The sequence below is a fragment of the Trichoderma reesei genome (genome assembly GCF_000167675.1).
Source record: "Trichoderma reesei QM6a unplaced genomic scaffold TRIREscaffold_1, whole genome shotgun sequence".
Classification (NCBI taxonomy): Eukaryota; Fungi; Ascomycota; class Sordariomycetes; order Hypocreales; family Hypocreaceae; genus Trichoderma; species Trichoderma reesei.
In genome coordinates this window covers 3,531,208-3,548,947 of record NW_006711148.1, presented here as the reverse complement: position 1 = coordinate 3,548,947, position 17,740 = coordinate 3,531,208, and the positions used below count along the sequence as shown (strand labels likewise).

Genomic DNA, 17,740 nt, shown 5'->3' with positions numbered 1-17,740 from the left:
TATGTTTTGGGTATCGAACTGGCGATAGTAATAATTGATTAGAAAATTTTGTTCAAAGCTAGGGTATCATTTGCTGCAATATGATTCAGAGCATCCCGTTTCCAGATCAAGGGAAGTGAAATCGCCCATTGTCCGCCCATCGCCACAATCTTCGTATCATGACGTGTCTTCGCTCGTTTGTATCGTTACGTTTTCTCTCGAATTGAGTTCCGAGATCGCCTGATTTGAAAGGAATATCCTCAAAGACTTGTACGTTCGAACTCGTGGCGGCGGCAAGACGGCTTTTTCAAATCGGCTTTCCATGGCCTCAAAGGCACCCTCATCGCTGTCGGGATCCTCTTCAACTTCCTCTTCCGCTTCCACCTTGTCCGACGCGGCCTTCTTCTTCTTCCTCTTCACGCTCTCTGGAGGCAAGTCGAACAGCTCGTTGTACTGGTACCACGCCTGGCCTTGTTCCCCAAGCACTCTCTTGCACTGCTCCGCCACAGTAATCATCTTGCAGACATCTGCTGGCCGCGCATGAAGCAGGACTATCCGTGAGGCCGAGGCCTTCTGGAGGAGATGCGAAGTCGCGCTCGTTACTCGCTTGCGGATCTGCGTGGACGAGAGGACAGAGAGGGCGAGGACGTTGTGCGCGGGCGCGAGTTGCTTGAGGGTGGCTTCGTGAGGGCCTATTAGGGAGTTGGGGGGTTCTTGGGTGCGCGGCTTCTTTGATGAGGCTGGCGCTGGAGATGGTTGCTTGCGCTTCTGGGGCGCATCAGTCGCTGACATTGTAAAAGCGGTCGAGTAGTTGGAATCGATGTTGCTGCGTTTCGTTGTAGGAATGAGACGCAACTTTTTGATGCGAAATGTGGGTTTGGTGCTAGGGAAGCTGCAATGGCACTACGATAAGGTAAGGCATCAGCTAGACTAGCTGCTTATCGGACTCATCCTTTCGTTCTGATTCAGAGCCAGGGCTGTGCCACTGCTGCCAATACAAGACCTTAGTACCTAATCAAAGTTCTATCCATAAGTTTGGGATTGCGAGGGAGCAATTGCATTCACTGAAGATCCAGATACTGCGCACAAAGACCCGAAATTCAATGATAAGGTAAGGTATGGTATGATAGATGACTGCTCCATGAATCGAGGGTCCGGTATAACGTAGATCCGATGCCACCTAATCTTGCCAGGGTCGAGCTTCAATGACTTCCGAAGGTCAGCCGAACCGCGGCCCAACGGTCCTAACAAACCTTGTTCTTAAATCGGCAGATGGTGTGGCCCGCTCCGGGCAGTCAAACAGGCTGCTGGCAATGGCAGAGCAACGGTCTCCAAATAGAAGTCGCCGGAGAGGAGTGTGCATGGAGCCCTTGCGGTAACATCTCTGGTCATAGTCTCCCGGAGAAGAGGGCAGGATATAATTAGAATCAAGACACAAATGCGGATGCATCCTGTTCGTATCTGCACTCTCCATTGGAAGACTCGACATCGAGACTCCGTAGTCGCTCGTACGAGTACGAAACCGGTTGCAAGAAGCACCGACGGTGATGACGAGGTGCCAGCAGTTGGGGTGGAGACCAAGTACAGGTACTGTACGACGTCCTGACTGTCTGATGGTCTGCAAAAGTGGGCATGCTGTCGCCGAGGCGCTACTTGTTGCTTGTTCTTTGTATGTACAAACACACCACCAGCGTTGATCGGCCCACCAGCCCGTCAAGATTTCGGCGCATATCGTATTGGATGTCTGCAGCTGGGAACATGTACTCGTACGCACGTTGAACACAAGCTACAAAGGTAGTACAAGGAATGACAAATGGGTTCTGTACTGAAGCATGGATTGGGAAGACACACACATCGTTGGAACATACGAGCCTGTTTTCAACGTTCACTGTTCAGCACAGTACAGTAGTAGTAAGAGCAAATTGTCTGAGAAGCTGGGGGATCTCGATAGATGTCTATCGATCTCGAATTCCGAAATCGAAGCCCTTTAATGCCGTCGATTGGTCCATCGATTGGGCTGCATTGGGGCCATGCACCAACGACATTAGCTCGACCCATCGATAGACCAGACCACCAGACGTGCGAGCCCCTCGATTTCCACACATAAAAAGTTCATTTCCACACATAACTAAACCATATTAGGCAAGGCTTATCTCCCCATAGTACATCAGTGTCAGAAACACATACTGTCATCTTTCAATCTGAAAGCTCAAGCAACTTTGCATTATAAGTAGTAGCATCACCACAGGTAGCAGCATTACAGGTCGCAGCATCACAGGTAGCAGCATCACAGGTAGCAGCATCACAGGTAGCAGCATCACAGGTCGCAGCATTACAGGTCGCAGCATTACAGGTAGCAGGCTTAGTAGTAAATTACAGTAGCAGCACTATAAGTAGCAGCACTATAAGTAGCAGCACTACAGGTGGCAGCATTATAAGTGGCAGTACTGTATTACAGGTCTACAGGTGTCAGTTATTACTTCTACTAGTAGGCAGCTGTGTTACCAGCACCTTAATAGAAGTGACAGTATGTATGTTAGGCAAGAAGACACTGGGTGGCCTGATGTGGTTTAGTTATGTGTGGAAATGAACTTTTTATGTGTGGAAATCGAGGGGCTCCAGACGTGCCGTCAAGACGATGCTACTCGCACATTACTCGTTACAAATGTACTTTACGAGACGCACTCAAGACACTGTAAGCACTGACAGGCGCTGGGGAAGGCAGCGATGGCGTTGGGCTACAAGCCGCAGGTTGATAGGCACCCGTGCAGGAAACCCGCCTCAAATGGCAGTAGGACTGATGGAGTAATAGAATGCACCCTTCTTCAAGTCCTAGACTACGACTTATCTGGAGATGCAGGTAAAGATCATACCGAATGCTCAAAGCTATGTGAAGTACACAAGCCTGCGACTATACTCGTACATACTTCTTCCCTCGGTGCTAATCTCGGATAACGGAGGATGCAGACAGACACACAAAGCCGCACATCACACCAACCGCCTGGAGTTGGTGGCGGCATAATTACTGCTGTATCACAACGGTCTCCTGCAACTACAAAGTTAGGGCGGGCGGCTGCCTTGTCCATGTAGAACAACGTAAAGGAACAGGATGGAAACATGATGAGCGCAACAAGCCGTCAATGACAGACAACCCGCCGGCCGCCCAAAGTCCCGTCCCCTCTCCCTTGTCCCACTGGGCAAACAAGCGCTGGTTGGTGCTCTGTGCGGTAGCGTGGCAGCGTGGCTTACGGCCCCCCTCCTCCGGGACACTCCCCGATAGCCCTCTCGTCGTCGAAGCTCCAATCCTGGTCGCTGAGTGCTCCGTCAAAAGTGTGCCCCGTTCTTAGCTTGGAAGTAGTATGTACTTGGACTTCGGCTCTACCTTGTGTGAGAATTCCAAAACCTGGAGCTTTACGCCCGCTTCTCATAAGGGAGGGGGATTTGGGTGGCTGCAGGCGGCGAGCAAGACAGATGCTCGCCGTTGTCTGCTAGCGTCAGGCAGAGCCAAGTCGGAGCATCAGGAGACGGCAGAGACGGACGGTGCAGCGCAGGCAGAAGCAGGATGCCTGGGGAATGAAGGCAGAGGATGGTCCAGACCCCCCGCGCCCCAAAAGGATTCCGAGGCAACAACAAGACGATGGGATGCTTCTCCAGGCCTACGGTAGCCATACATAGGTACTCGTACTCGTTCGGCATCGTGGAAGCCTTATCGGACAGCGGAAGCATCAGTCGATGTTCTTCTGTCCGGAGCATTGGATGTAATAGATCAAGACACCATCACCCAGACAAAACAGGTGAGGCGATAAGAACTTGGAGAGACTGAGGGCGGCGCTAGCAGGCCAGCAGGTGCGCTGGCTGTCCTGCAACAATGGAAAGCAAGGACGGCAGCCGTGCCGAAGTACCTGTACCCCATGATTGCCCTTGATCGGCCCTCAGCGCTCCCGTCTGGTCTTTCTCTGCGTGGGCTGTCGTCGTCAACCGTGCGGAGGTAGCACAGGGCCGCGTACCGGTACTTGCGCAAGCAGGCGGCCAAAGCTCCCCACCCGCGGGCCCACTCCCAGACACGCACCCCCCTGGCCCGGAACCCAGAGCGAACACTCCAGCGCTAGCGGCTCTGCCTCTCAGGTTGAGTGCACATGTGCAGGGCAGGCCTCTGTCGCTCGCTGCCCGCCAGCGCCCAGCCAGTCCACTAACAAGCCAGCACTGATGAGCGTCCAAGGGCGTCGCACTCGCGCCTCCAGCGGCCCCCCCCTCCCCCAGCCCCTACTGCGCTGCACTGTACCGGTACGCTTAGTGCTGGCCCAGCCCAGCCCAGCGCCAGCACCCGGCCCACTCCCACTAATCGCCCGCCACTGAACGAGTCACAGGCCCTCGCCCTTCCAATCGCCTTGGGCACTCGCCTCCGCCTGTGCCCCTGCTGCCTCCCTCCCTCGCAAAGAGCCGGGCAGGTCCAGGCGTCAGCCAGCCAGAAACTCGGCCTCTTTGACGCAGCGAGTCGCCTCCCCCCCCCCTTTGCCTCTGCTCTTCCCACTTGTCACCTTCCCGCCGCCTTCTGCAACTTCTCATTCTCCCCCTTTCACATCTCATACAATCGACTCTCTCACTCTATCCCCCCCAACCCTAATCTTTTTTTCCTTCTTTCTTCCTCTGTCGCTCTCTCGACCAGAGGCATCACTTCGAGGCTTTCGCTAGCACTCGATCTCCCCGTCTCCTCCCCCTTTATTTTGCCAGGCTCGCGCACCGGCCGTCGTCCACCACCCCTTGTCCATCTCTTTTCTGCGCGCTGCCTTCACTGCAGGTCAGGTCAGGTTCAGCGTCTCCCGACCTCTCCGTCGGCCGCAAGAAGCCACTGAATACGAGCCGCAATTCACAAGCCTCCCTCGCCCAGCGCCACCTCGCAACGGCCCCGGGCAGATTACGTCAGCACGCGCATTCCAGCGCCCCACCCAACGCTTCCCTCGCTCCAATCCAGTGCCTTGACCTTGTTTGTGCCGTCGCTATCGCTGCGAGGCGCATTACCTCATCGCCAAACCTCCGTCTTCGCTGCTCACAGGCGCATCTCATCGTGCGCTCTTTCGCGTCGCATCCTGTCGCGTCGCATCGCTGGCTTTGGCGCAGTCGCACCGCAGCAGCCGCGGGCATGTCCATGTTTCGGTTCTGGAGTTCCGATTCACGGGGAAGCGACAAGACCATCCATGGGTCGCCAGCTCGCGCCTTTGGTTCGCCCAGCAGCAAGTCGTCAGTCGCATGCGATCCGGCGTCGCAGGCAGTGCCTATGGACGACTGCCCTCGCAAACGGCTGCATCGTGACGTCGAGACCGACGACGACGACGACGATGTCGACGACGCCATGAGCTATGCTGCATCGGCAAAGCGCCGCAGGACCGGCTCCGAGGCGTTGGCCACGGAGCCATCCTCCACCAGTTCACAAAGTCCTTCCTGTTCGACGGCGGCCGATCCCAGTGCCGCCGAGAGAGCCAGAGACCTGATCCAAGCCGAATTCTGCCAGGAGATCCTGCTCAAGCACCAGGAGCTAAGACTAATCAACCAAGAGCTAGCCAAGTGTCAGATTGCGCTTGAGCAACTGCGACGATGCCATCTCATCCCGTATCCTGTGAACTGTCCCACTCCTCAACAAATGCTAGACGTTAGCGACGGAAAGGGCCCTGCAGTAGTGGCCAAGGCGGGCGATGTTGTTCCTCGCTGGGCGCCTCCTTTTGGCGTCGTCGACGGACCTTACTCTCGGCACTATGCCAAGTGGCTCATACCCGATCCAGCCTTTGACGGCATCCAGCCAGAGTTGCCGCCAGTCACTGCACGTGGTTCCATCTCAGAGGGAAGGACGACCAGGAATAGTAATGGTGAGGTTGGAGTTGGCATGCTCAAGGGCCGGCGAGGCAACGGCAGCCAGAAGTTTGAGTCTCTGTCCAGCGGCTACCCCCCTCCCAAAGACAAGGCAGGCCCGTGTGTGCTGACCCGGGCGGACGGCCAAACGGTCAAGCTGGTCTGCCTGGACTGCCATCGAGACAACTTCTCGAGCACCCAGGGCTTCATCAACCATTGCCGCATAGCACACAAGCGTGACTTCAAGAGCCATGAGGAGGCCGCCGTTCACTGTGGCCAGCCTTACGAGGCTCCCGAGGGGGGTAACATCCCCAAGGACAACAACAAGGCTACGGCCCCCGCCGCATCTTCGGTTTCGACTACCGCAACCACCGCGTCGCCCTTCGTGCATGCCTTTGCGCGTCCCGACATGACGGAGCAAGAAGTCTTCAAGTCGCTTCGGATGAGAATTTCCGACTCGCTGAAGCTATACAACCAGGGCAAGCTGTCGGTTGTCAAGTTCCCCAGCAACATTAACGCTGTCGCGTATCCCGGCAAGGCATCGGCTTCGGCTTCGGCACGAGCATCAGCACCGGACTGTGGCCCGTCAGCCGATGCGCCGCATTTGGCGCGTCTCTTGAAGGCTCGCAACTTCCGGGGCAACTTCCAGGATGTCGTTGCCGACGCAAAGGCAAAGATCTCAATCGAAGATGTTGCCGGAGACGAGTCAGAAGTCGATGGCTCAGTATCCCCCACGCAGGACGCACCGCCGGCCCGGGCGTCGGTTGTTATGCGCATGCCCGCCAGAACCGCAAAGACTCCTGTTTCCACTGGCTCCTCTGCCCGGCCGACGAGCAGCAAGGGCCGTGCCGCTCACATGGTCTTGGCTTCGCCATCGGATTCTGACATGGCCACAATGGCCAACAGGCACCGGTCTGACGCGGCCCTATCGGACGAGGACGTGGACATGGAGGATGCGGAAATGAGCCCCAACACGCTCGTCAGCAATAATGCGCCTTCGCTTGTTAGTGACGACGGAGAGTATGACGACTCCGACGAAGGCTCTTCTGTTTCCGGGGCAAGTGACCAGCTGGAGGCGGAATCCGTCTCGGATGTTGCCGAAATCACCCTGGATTATGAGACAGACCCGCGAACACTTCGCCGAGAATCGACGGGCATGACAGGACCCGTGCGGCTGCGCAAAGAGGCGGCCAAGCAGGTCACCTTTATTGGCCCCGTCAAAAGCAGTGCCCAAGAGAGACGGCACCGGAAGGCCTAAACACTCGACTTGTCAATGTAACGGCCACATCAATCTATCTACACCACACAACTCAGACTCTATTCAACCGTGGACCCCGTGGCAACCCGATAGACCTCCCCTGTTTGGATTCTTACTTTATCTCTTCTCATTGTTTTCCCTGCGCCTTTTACTTAAGAACTATAACTCCGCTATTGGTGCCTAACGACTTTTTTTGATGTTTTATTCTTTTTTTCTTACTCTTGACATTACCGTGTGGATTGGTTCGGTTTGCTCTTATCAGGAAAGTGTGAACACTTGTCTTTTATTCTTTACTTTTGTTTCGGCGCTACCAGGTCACCGAGGGCTTATTGCGGAACGAATTGCTCTGTTTTTCTTGTTATTCTCTTGTTCTTTTTGTATTAGAGAATCGGCTTGCTTTTGTCTTTTTTTGTTTTCTAAGAAAGGGGGGTGCTGGCGCAAAAGGAATTCAGTTTTTACAGGAGGTCGCTTGAGGATTGCTCGGCCACACAGAAACAAAGGGGGCCCTCGGAAGCATAAAGCGCTGGCTCATCAGGGCGGCGGCCATGAAAGATTTGTTTCTTGTCTTTTTTCCCTTCCTGTCCGTGGCCTTTTTTGTATGATACATTAATGCCCGCGAGGATGGTTTGCCTTGATGGAAATAAGAATGATGGAAGGCTTTCAAGGTCTTCAATTGCACTACCTTGGCCTCTCAATATTCGCACGCTGTGCTGTGGTTCCTTGTAGATGTTGTTGATCCATGTTTGTTGGCGGGCATCAGGTTCCATCCTTGTCATCTACGACTGAGACGCAAAAGAGGTCAAAGATACCAGTGCTTCAGCATGTCAACAACATGACGCAGTGGCAGACATGTTATGGCGCGGATCCCGACGTGATATTAAAAGAGGTAAAACTAGAATTACATGGACAAAATGCGCCGAAACAGTACCCATTCATACGATGCGCCTTCGCCCAGTCCAACATCCATCCCATTCATTCAGTCTTTTCGCATGCATTACTTTGGCATCAATTGCTCTTCCCCCCTCCATTACACCATGGCAGCAGCAGCACCGGCAACAGCCATGACGATGCCGGCAACGCTTCCCATCATGGTAGCGGCGGCGTTGGTGCTCGAGCTGGCAGTAGCAGCAGTGGTAGCGCTGGTGCGAGAGCCAGACGTCTGCGAGGGGCCGGCATCAGTGGCAGAGGCCTCGTCGTTGTTGCTGGGGCTGGAGGCGGACGTCTCCTCGGAGCCGGAAGACTCCTGGGACTGGGACGGCTTGGCCTTGGTGGCCGTGGTCTTGGGGTTGAGGAGGGTGGCGGTGCGGCAGTACGAGTCGACCTGCTGCTGGACCGAGGGGGCGCGGATGTCGTTGGGGCAGTTGTTGTAGCAGCTGGTGGTGATGATGAGTGAGTAAATCTGTCGTGCCCGTGATACGAGAGGAGGTGAGAACATGTGAATGACTTACGTCAAGACGGCCTGGTAGGCGGCGCAGAGGCACTCGTAGTCGGTGGGTTTGCACGAGTTCGCCTAGGGTAATGAGTCAGTCAAGCTGCGCTCTCGCGTATTGGAGCTTCAGAGAATTTGCTCTTCACGTACAGTCTTGGTTGTTGAGCTGAGGCAGTCCTCGAGGATGTAGTCGGCCAGACAGGTGGAACCTGGGGTGGCTGGGGCAGTAGCAGAGCCAGCGGCAGAGACGCCAGCGGCAGCAAAGAGCAGAGTCGCGAAGAACTTCATCTTGTCTGATGTGTGGTTATGGAAAGATGTGTGATCTGGGGGGATAAGATGAGATCTGTTGAGCTGTTTGATAAAGAGAACAGAGTCCAAAGAGACCAAAATGCTGCTGTAATGCGATGCGTGGAAGACGGAATGGTTTATTATTACAAGTCACGAAGAGCAGAGAAGAAGAAGAAGAGAAGAGAAAAAGAGGGAGAGGGAAGACGAGGCCCGGAAGGAGGAAGGGAGAATCCTAAATAAGTCGGTGCTTGGTTGCTAGGGGGAGAAGGTACTTTGCGGGTGAGGTTCTCATTTGGAAGCGACGAGCCAGGGGGGGGGCGTGATGATAGTAAGTGGCATGTTGGGGTTTCTCCTCTCAGGCTTCAGGCTCAGGCTCAGGCTCAGGCTCAAGGGACCCCCGGATTTCCATCGTGAGGTTGCACGGGGCGACGGCCGAGGAAGAAGGCAGGGAATGACAGGTGAGTAGTCAATTGACGGGATGGGGCGGGATTGTGTTGTGGGCGTGGCTGCGTTTGTGTTTATTAGGTGTCTTACACGGTAGAGAGATAGAGAGAGAGAGAGAGCATTGAAGGGAGGGATATCATCTCATGCCGCCTCCCTTGAGTAGGACGACGGTGGTGGGAGACGGCATCGCCAGGCCTCATGGACTGGGGCACACAGACGATGCTACGGAGCACGGTCATCCGGAGCAATACCCGCCAGAAGTGACGATACCTACCTATCTACCACCTCAATTTTCATGCTACTTCTGCAGCGTGGCGTGCCGTTAACAGAGTTTGCGCCGGCGGCTCAAAGACGAGAGATGCTAGTAGTATGTACTTGTATCGTATCGACTCTCTGTGATACTCCGTGCGACTGGCGGTGATACCCAGATGAAGAATTCCCACACAAGTCAATGGGCACTCGATGCAAGAAACAAGAGGCCAGAAAAGATGGGAACCTCGTATTTGCCGGGCATTGTTGCAGCTCAAACTCGAGAATACCCGCCAGCCGTCTTATCGCCAATGTGATGTGTTACAAGCATTCATGTCATTGATCTTTCTCTGCTGGTGAGAGAGACTTGGATCAATGAAAAGGGATGGAGCAAAAAGTCAGGGAGTCGCATTGGAATCCATATCCGATGCCGCTGGCCAATGGCAGCCGCAGGTCGAGGACGGCGAGAAATGGGAAGTGCGGCTGTCTGTGGAGCCGCGGCCGCTGGTGGACTAACGTGAAAACGGAAGATGCAAAAGACGAAGATGAAGCTCCCCTTGTTCGGACGGAATTCATCGTGGTGCTGAATGAGGGCAGCAAAGGTACGTGGCAGGGCTGCGATGGTGGGTGTGGGCAGAGGTTGCGGTGTTGGTTAATATTGACCATCATAGTAGCGGACTCACTACTAGTACTAAGCACCTATAATGGATCAATCATCTGGGTCAATTGGCTATCCGGATTGGCCAGGCGAGCAGGGGATAGAGTTCAATAGCTGCGAATGCCCCTGGATGGCGCTCAACCCAGGGCAAAACTCTCTTTTCTGGACCTCCTCTTGTTGATAATACTCGACAGAACTCCCTTTGCCTCGCCCCATGATGATTGACAATGCGGTCTCTGTTCCCTTCAATCGTTATGGCGATCCCCCAGATGATACTACTACTAGCGAGCACAAGAACTTCTCCTCCAGACCAGGGATACAGAATACTACCTCCCATGGGAGGAGCCTGGTCCAACGCTCGGGAGCCCGAGCTCTTCGCTTCCTTATGGGGAGGGTCCGTCCAGACAAGAATCGGTGTAGAGAATCTTGCTGGGGTTGAGGCGGTCCGGGCGTTTTTTCTGACCGGAGAGTCTTTTCCTGTCGCTTCTCTTTGTTGGCGAGGCTTTCCATGAACAAGCTTCCCGTTTCTTCTCGATTCTGGTCTTGATGGAGACGCAGCAGCCAGAGGTGGGAAATTGGGCATCTTGATGGCGCCGTGTTAGTGTGTGTGTGTGTGTGTGTGTTTACCCCTGTGCGGGAGGCGCAACGCCACGGCCTCTGGTTTCTGTCTAGAGCAGCGGCGTTCGAGCTTGCGGCTGAATGCTCGACGGAAATGAGAGTGAGATGGTGTCTCGGCTCTGCCAACAAGGGGGGGTTCCACCATGTCGTGGACGAGGTTGCGCTTGAGATGGAGCGAGGTGAGTGCTGGCAATGGAGCCTGTTGCAGTCCCAGAGGTGCTTGTGTGCTTGCTTACCTGCCTTTTGGGGGCAGCTGCAGCTGCAAATGTTCCGATGTGCAGAAGCCGAGGATTGCCATTGATGGGATGACTTGGTGCTTTTCAATGCACGAGTATAAGGGTCTTGATGTTGGTTGCCTTATACTCTACTGCTCCAGCTGACATTATTCCGCTGAGGATGACATTCTTTTTGGGTCTCTGTGTGTGTGACGTATTGCTATGTATCTGATTCGCTGGCACGCTGATACAGCTCGATAACGGGACGTGATGCCATCTGATGTGGGCATCGAGCAAAGGGTTTGCTGCCTTGTCGGAGAGGCGTCACAGTATACTCGGCATCACCAACACATCAAAGGCGTCAATAATCACTTCAAGCAAACACTTGGTTCACAACCGACTAATCACTGCCATATCGTGAATTGTTGATGCCTGATGCTACACATAAGGTAGCTGTCATACCCAGACTCTGCTAGCAACTGCTCGCTGACGACGCAGCCAGGCAGACAAATAGAGCAGCACCAAACAAGAATGCTGTAGCCTACCAGGCTCTAGTCTAAGCAGAGTTTTCTAGAGCATCTATAAATTTGATTCAAAAACATAGATTACATCTGATGAACATTCAGCAGATTCGAACATCACCCAAAGCGCACATGTTCTGCTCCCATATAGGTTACATCCTACGAGTACCTCCATCTCCTACAGCACTAACTGATAAGGTAGTGACGCTTAGCTTGGGCCAACCTCTCCCCAGTGCCCCACCATCCACTTACACCTGTTCGTTTCAACCCCTCCTGGATAACGAAGCTCTCTGGCAGCTCGACCCCCAAATCATTCAGCAAACAGAGCCAATTCCGATTCTCCAGCGTCCTTACCGGTCTTCAGACACCATCATGGCTTCCATCGTCAACGAACGCATCCTGGCGGCTGCCCCCGTCACAAACCGAGGCCAGGGAACCCAGCTGTCGGCAGACTCCAAGGGCAAGAGGATCGCGTACGCCGTGAGTTGCCCCGTCACTGACCGCATCGAACACGAGCCGAGACCTACTACCATACAAAGGCCAGCTGCTGACTTGGCTTTGATGTGATATAGTCTGGCAAGTCCATCTTCGTCCGGTCCATCGACGACCCCTCAGACTGCAAGGAATACACCGGCCACACCCACCCCACCACCATCGCCCGCTTTGCGCCCAGCGGCTTCAAGATTGCCAGCGGCGACTCTGCCGGCATCCTGAGGATATGGGAGCCCGAGTCCATCGAAACCACCCGAGGCGAGTACCCCATAATCTCCGGTCCGCTACTTGACATTGCCTGGGACGGCGACTCCCAGCGCATCATCGCCGTGGGCAATGGCCGGCAGAAGTTTGGCAAGGCCATCATGGCCGACAGCGGCAACTCGGTGGGCGAGATCATCGGCCACACCAAGTCCATCAACGCCGTGAGCATCACGCCCAAGCGCCCTCTGCGCGCCGTCACCGTCGGCGATGACCGCAACGTCAACTTCTACCACGGAGTCCCCTTTGAGTTCAAAAACGCCACGACGCTGCACAACGGCTTCGTCCTCAGCGCCGTCTACTCGCCCGACGGCTCTACCTTTGTCACGGTCGGACAGGATAAGCGGATACAGCTGTACGATGGCGTCACGGGCGAGCCGCTCCGACAGATTGGCGAAGGCGAGCACACCGGCAGCATCTTTGGTGTTTCGTGGACCCAAGACGGCAAGAAGTTTGCGACTGCCAGTGCAGATCAGACAATCAAGCTGTGGGATGTCGAGTCGGGCAGCGTGATCCAGACGTGGAAGTTTGGCGACGGAGTGAGCGTGCGCGACCACCAGGTCGGCGTTGTTATCCCCCACGGCCGAACAGACGGCCTCATCATCAGCATCAACCTGGCGGGTGAGCTGACGTACCTGCAAGAGGGCAAGGATGAGCCCGTCAGGGTGATTCAGGGCCACGACAAGGGAATCACGGCTCTGACTGGAGGCTCGGACGGCAGCGGAACTACCGTTGTGACGGGCAGCTTCGATGGCCGTGTCTGCTCATGGGACCTGGAGAGTGGTGCGGCCACCGTCCTGGACGGCCAGTCTCATACGAACCAGATCCCCCAGTTTGCCACCAGCTCTGGCAAGATATACAGTGTAGGATGGGACGATACCATCAGGACGATTGACGACTCTGCCAAGACCTTTGTCGGCGAGTCAACAAAGCTTCCCAGCCAGCCCAAGGGAGCGGCATCAGCCGGTGACATTGTCTACGTGGCCGGCGTGAGTAGTGTGGCCGCTTACTCAAACGGCAAGCTGCTCAAGGAGACGCCTCTTGACTTTACGCCAGATGCCATTGCCGCCCACGGGTCCTATGTGGCCATCGGAGGCCAGGGCAACACTGCAAGAATCTACACCGGCGACTCCAACGGCAACCTGGAATACAAGGAGTCTGTGTCCAGCCCTCTCGGCACCGTCACTTCTCTGGCCTTCTCCAAAGACGGGAGCCACCTGGCGGTGGGAACAAGTGTCGGAAAGATCCTGGTCTTCAAGGTCGGAACCTGGGAGCTTGTCACGGACCGCTGGTCGGCACACACCGCACGAGTCACTTGCATCTCCTGGGAGGAGACGGGCGCCTACGCCGCCAGTGGAAGCTTGGATTCTCACATCTTCGTCTGGTGCCTGGAGAAGAGGCTGCAAGGCCAGCGCATCAAGGCGCCCAACGCCCATCTGGACGGCGTGACGGGCGTCACTTGGATTCGAGGTGGCCGACTGGCGAGCTCTGGAAAGGATGCGACGGTCAAGATCTGGGAAGTCAACAATCTTCCTTGATTAACTGTATATAGAAGCATGCCTTTTTTTCCAGTTGCTCTTTTTCTTCCATTGCGAAGCCTCTGCAACATGATTCCCAGTCATTATAGCCCCCCATGTAGAATAGGCATGCTCGCGTCTGACGAGCCCCATCCTAAACGCCGTGCCTGAAATTACAAAGATAAAAGATTTGACATGATGCTGCTTTGATTTCTTTTGTAGCAGGGACCGATGATCCATCTCAACCAGTCCATAGGGCCAGACGACCACAGAAGCCAAACGCCTAGTCGTTGATCATCTGAGCATCCTCCTCCTTCTCCACCTCTTGCGGATGCATCTCCCACAGGCGAAGGGCGCCAGGGGCCTTTTGCGGCTTGACTGTGTGAGGGGGCCAGCGGGACTTGTTGTCTTGCCAAAGGAGATCTGCCTTATGGATTGCTCCTTGAAGGTCTAGGTAGCTGTGGAGAGGGGGGTACGAAGTCAGATCATGAAGTTATGACGACGAGAACCAAGGTGAAAGGAAGGATGAAGGGTGGGTAAGTGATGGTCAAGTGAGTGATATTACCTTGCTGTGCTTGTGATGGCGTAGCCCTCCTTTGCGAGGTGCTTGGCCATTTCGGCTTGGTGGTTGTCCAGCAGCGTCTCGTTCGGGACGACGATGACTGGAAGGCCAACTTTCCAAGCATCGAGAATCGTCCCAGTTCCTAGACTCATCGCCCATCAGTCCATGCCATATGATCCACCAAGATCCTGCCATATAGCGAGCACCAAACTCACCCGCATGAGATACGACCACCCCCATGCGGCGCAGCCCGCTACACGCCTTGCACAGCATCATCTCATCCATCATGAGATTCGGGGTCGTCTCAAAAACATGAACCTCCAGCCCCTCCGGCACGCGATCCCGCAGAGAATCCAGGCGGGCGCTTGCCCAGCTAATGTCGGGTCCGCATTGGATGCGAAGTGACGTGAAGCCCTCGGCGCTGAGAAACTCCCAGAACTCGGGCTGCAGCACTTGTTCCGTCAGCTGCTTGAAGCCGACGGTGGCGCCTACTGTTACTAGGCAGTGCCGCTGGAGTTGTGCCATTTGGAAGATGAAGCGGCAAAAGCCATAGAGGGGATAAAACGGAAAGTGGTTAGAATGACGGAGACTCGTATGGCTTGAGCTCACCCAAGGTGTAAGTCGGTACCGGGATACATGTCACTTGTGCTTGAGGCGGGCGCTTTCCAAGGTGATGGTTCAATTCGCCGAGAAACACCCACGGTGAGCCGCCAATGGTGAACCCAGCCCGGAAGAATGTCGGCAGCTCGCGAGTTGTCATCCCACCAAAAAATTGAGAGGTGCATCTCATCGCCTGTCCCGCATCCCGCGCAAAGGAAATCCCCTGGGTGCGGCCGCCAAAAACTCGAATTTCCACCTCATTCGGCATGGCTTCAGCATCGAGCGCCGGAAGGCTGTGCATGCTGGCCTGCCGGCGGGCACTTCGCGTGCCGCGGATGCCTCGAACACAGCCAATTGCCTGGCACGCGCCCGCGACAACGACGATGGGCCGGGCATTCGCTACTTCATCGCGGCGGCTAGCGGACGAAAAGGCCGGGCAGGACGAGGAAGGCGATGGCGAGGCGTACAAGACGCTGGACTTGAAGCTGTTGAACAAAGCTTTCCTGGACGGCGTTACGCCGGAGAGTTTGAGGCAGCTGGATGAGCTTGCGAAGAACAACGGATACACGACGGTGGAGGAGTATATCGAGGCGACGATGCGGGAAACGCCCGGGTGGGCGTCGGAAGACAGGGCGCTGGAGGAGGATCTCTACAAAGACGACGTTGGCGAGAAGCCGAATAAGTCGTCGTTCTGGTTCGACGAAGACGACCCAGAGACGAATACGGAGGAGCACGATGAGTTTGACGAGGACGACATCACCTCCATGGCGCACGGCAAGCTGGACGAGATCCGAGACATGAGGCACTATGATCGGTTGGCGGTCTGGGAGATGCCTCTCCTTGCCAGTGGGTGCCCCTCCTGAGCCAATGCACGATTTTGAATTGCCTTTAGAGCTGACCATTGACAAAAACAAACGCAGAATTCGCCAAGCCATTCGTCCCCCCTACAGAGAAGCAGGTGTTGAGGTGGAGGTACACGACATACATGGGCGAGTCGCACCCCGCCGAGAAGAAGGTGGTCGTGCAGTTCGCCCCCGACGACTTGAAGCTGTCCGAAGTGCAGACCGAGAAGCTGAAGAAGCTCGCCGGCCCGCGATACAACCCCGAGACGGAGCTCATCAAGATGAGCTGCGAGAGCTTCGAGCACCAGGCGCAGAACAAGCAGTATCTGATCAACCTGGTCAACGACCTGATCGCGGCGGCCAAGGACCCCAAGGACACCTTCCAGGACGTGCCGCTCGACCTGCGGCACCACAAGATCGAGCCCAAGCCCCAGTTCCCGAAGGAGTGGCGGCTGACGGAGGAGAGGAAGAAGGAGCTGGCAGAGTACCGGCAGAAGGCGGCGATTGCCGATGCGAAGAGGGCTGAGGAGGGACTGTTGGTGGATGGGCAGAAGCTGATTGACGACTTTTTGATACAGAAGCTGGCGGAGGAGCAGGAGAAGGAGAGGGTTGCGCTGTTGGAGGCGGTGCCGAGGGCGACAAAGTTGACGGGAGGAGGTTCAAGGGCCAGGAAGTGAGGAGGGCACCACTGAAGAGGGGAAATGGGGATCAATAGGAAAGGGAACGGAAGGAAAGAAACTCCCATCCGTGGCGGTGGGCGATGTATACCTTATGTGTGTGTCCTACCCGGGACTTGGGGTTTTGCTGGTGGAACACACCATGGTTTGATGGATGCCGAAAAGACATGTATAATAGAAGACGTGAGCACCGCTTTGGTTGGGAGGCGGTTTGGATGTACAATATGAACTTGACGTCAAAAATGTAGATGAGATGTACGACAAGGATGGTCTGTGGAATGTGGACCGTGAGGCTTGAATCGATGTTGTCGTTGGCTTCTCCAGATTCATCATGTAGGGTACCCTTCGTGCTGTAGGGTACCTATGAAGCTCTCTATGATGTTCATCAGGTTAACGGATTACTGAGGCATGTTATTGATCATCGGTTCTAGGCGCATCTTAGTATGTTTAAGAGCCTTGCAAAGCCCCCTACGATATATCAGTATTTGGGTCATTAAAGCTGATAGCTTCCAGTACTGGGGGATCTAGCAGTCCGAGATTTTCGAAGTTGATCCCCATCAAGACGGGTCGACGTCTCCAAGAGTCGTAAACTGTGCCGTCGCTGTCCACCGTTACCCTGTAAAGAGCACGCAGGGCACTTGGAGATTTTTGTGGAAAGAAAGAACCTTGAGTCTTTTTGCTTTCACAACTGCTCCAACATGAATCGGCTAGTTGCTTCTTGGACACTGACTATAAGAAGAGAGTAGACCTATTGAGAGTGCTTATACGAGAGATGGTTCGTAGCACCTGTGAGTAGGTAGTGAATGATCGATCGCCTCAAGATCTCACGTCAGAATCCAAAGTCGACGTCTTGTGCTTGCATATGTCTACTAGTTAATGACCTTTGATATAGACTTGCAGTGTTCTTATTCCTTTCTTATGTTCTTTATTCTTTTGAGCTTGCTGTCCTGTATCACGACATTTTGAGACATGTTCCAGGCACACACATTCACCTCAGGGCTGCCGTGTTCCGCATTTCTTCAGTTCAACCATCCATCTCAAAAGCGGGGCACCTTGTTAGCTCACTCATCAATGCCTCGGTTCCTGGGCTGAGATTCATTGAGTACCTGAAAACTGCAGCCAGTTCACACGGAGAGCACAATTGAGCCGGCATTCCGCGTTATATCGCACCGAGAAATGAAGCACACCAGAGGCGCCAGTCGGGGCCGCGTATCTACTGACCGGCCCGGGAAAAGCGGCCATTTTACGAAATCCAGACATAGGTAGAAACCGATGCGAGAGAAGGC

At 54.9% G+C, this 17,740-nt stretch overlaps 6 protein-coding genes across 6 annotated transcripts; 3 read left to right on the top strand and 3 right to left on the bottom strand.

Moving 5' to 3' along the window:
• Window positions 1–8: 8 nt before the first annotated feature.
• Window positions 9–771, bottom strand: TRIREDRAFT_74508 (uncharacterized protein; the record flags this gene model as incomplete). The annotated part of the gene is made up of 1 exon (XM_006961418.1): window positions 9–771. The coding sequence occupies one exon, from the start codon at window positions 769–771 to the stop codon at window positions 157–159; it is 615 nt and encodes a 204-aa protein (XP_006961480.1). The 3' UTR covers window positions 9–156.
• A 4,354-nt stretch (window positions 772–5,125) lies between these two features.
• Window positions 5,126–7,081, top strand: TRIREDRAFT_54335 (uncharacterized protein; the record flags this gene model as incomplete). The annotated part of the gene is made up of 1 exon (XM_006961861.1): window positions 5,126–7,081. One exon carries the CDS (start codon window positions 5,126–5,128, stop codon window positions 7,079–7,081), a length of 1,956 nt encoding a protein of 651 aa, XP_006961923.1.
• Window positions 7,082–8,002: 921 nt separating this feature from the next.
• On the bottom strand, window positions 8,003–8,887 carry TRIREDRAFT_119963 (uncharacterized protein). Its single transcript, XM_006961417.1, has 3 exons — window positions 8,661–8,887; window positions 8,530–8,591; window positions 8,003–8,454 (listed from the first exon to the last, which is right to left on the bottom strand). The coding sequence occupies exons 1-3, from the start codon at window positions 8,796–8,798 to the stop codon at window positions 8,109–8,111; spliced, it is 546 nt and encodes a 181-aa protein (XP_006961479.1). The 5' UTR covers window positions 8,799–8,887; the 3' UTR covers window positions 8,003–8,108.
• A 2,988-nt stretch (window positions 8,888–11,875) lies between these two features.
• Window positions 11,876–13,794, top strand: TRIREDRAFT_54674 (uncharacterized protein; the record flags this gene model as incomplete). Its single annotated transcript, XM_006961860.1, has 2 exons — window positions 11,876–11,983; window positions 12,076–13,794. 2 exons carry the CDS (start codon window positions 11,876–11,878, stop codon window positions 13,792–13,794), a joined length of 1,827 nt encoding a protein of 608 aa, XP_006961922.1.
• Window positions 13,795–13,836: 42 nt separating this feature from the next.
• TRIREDRAFT_74505 (glycosyltransferase family 1) lies at window positions 13,837–14,860 on the bottom strand (the record flags this gene model as incomplete). Its single annotated transcript, XM_006961416.1, has 3 exons — window positions 13,837–14,231; window positions 14,339–14,477; window positions 14,551–14,860. The coding sequence occupies 3 exons, from the start codon at window positions 14,858–14,860 to the stop codon at window positions 14,057–14,059; spliced, it is 624 nt and encodes a 207-aa protein (XP_006961478.1). The 3' UTR covers window positions 13,837–14,056.
• A 341-nt stretch (window positions 14,861–15,201) lies between these two features.
• TRIREDRAFT_103350 (xylose isomerase) lies at window positions 15,202–16,454 on the top strand (the record flags this gene model as incomplete). Its single annotated transcript, XM_006961858.1, has 2 exons — window positions 15,202–15,781; window positions 15,856–16,454. 2 exons carry the CDS (start codon window positions 15,202–15,204, stop codon window positions 16,452–16,454), a joined length of 1,179 nt encoding a protein of 392 aa, XP_006961920.1.
• Between the last annotated feature and the right edge of the window lie 1,286 nt (window positions 16,455–17,740).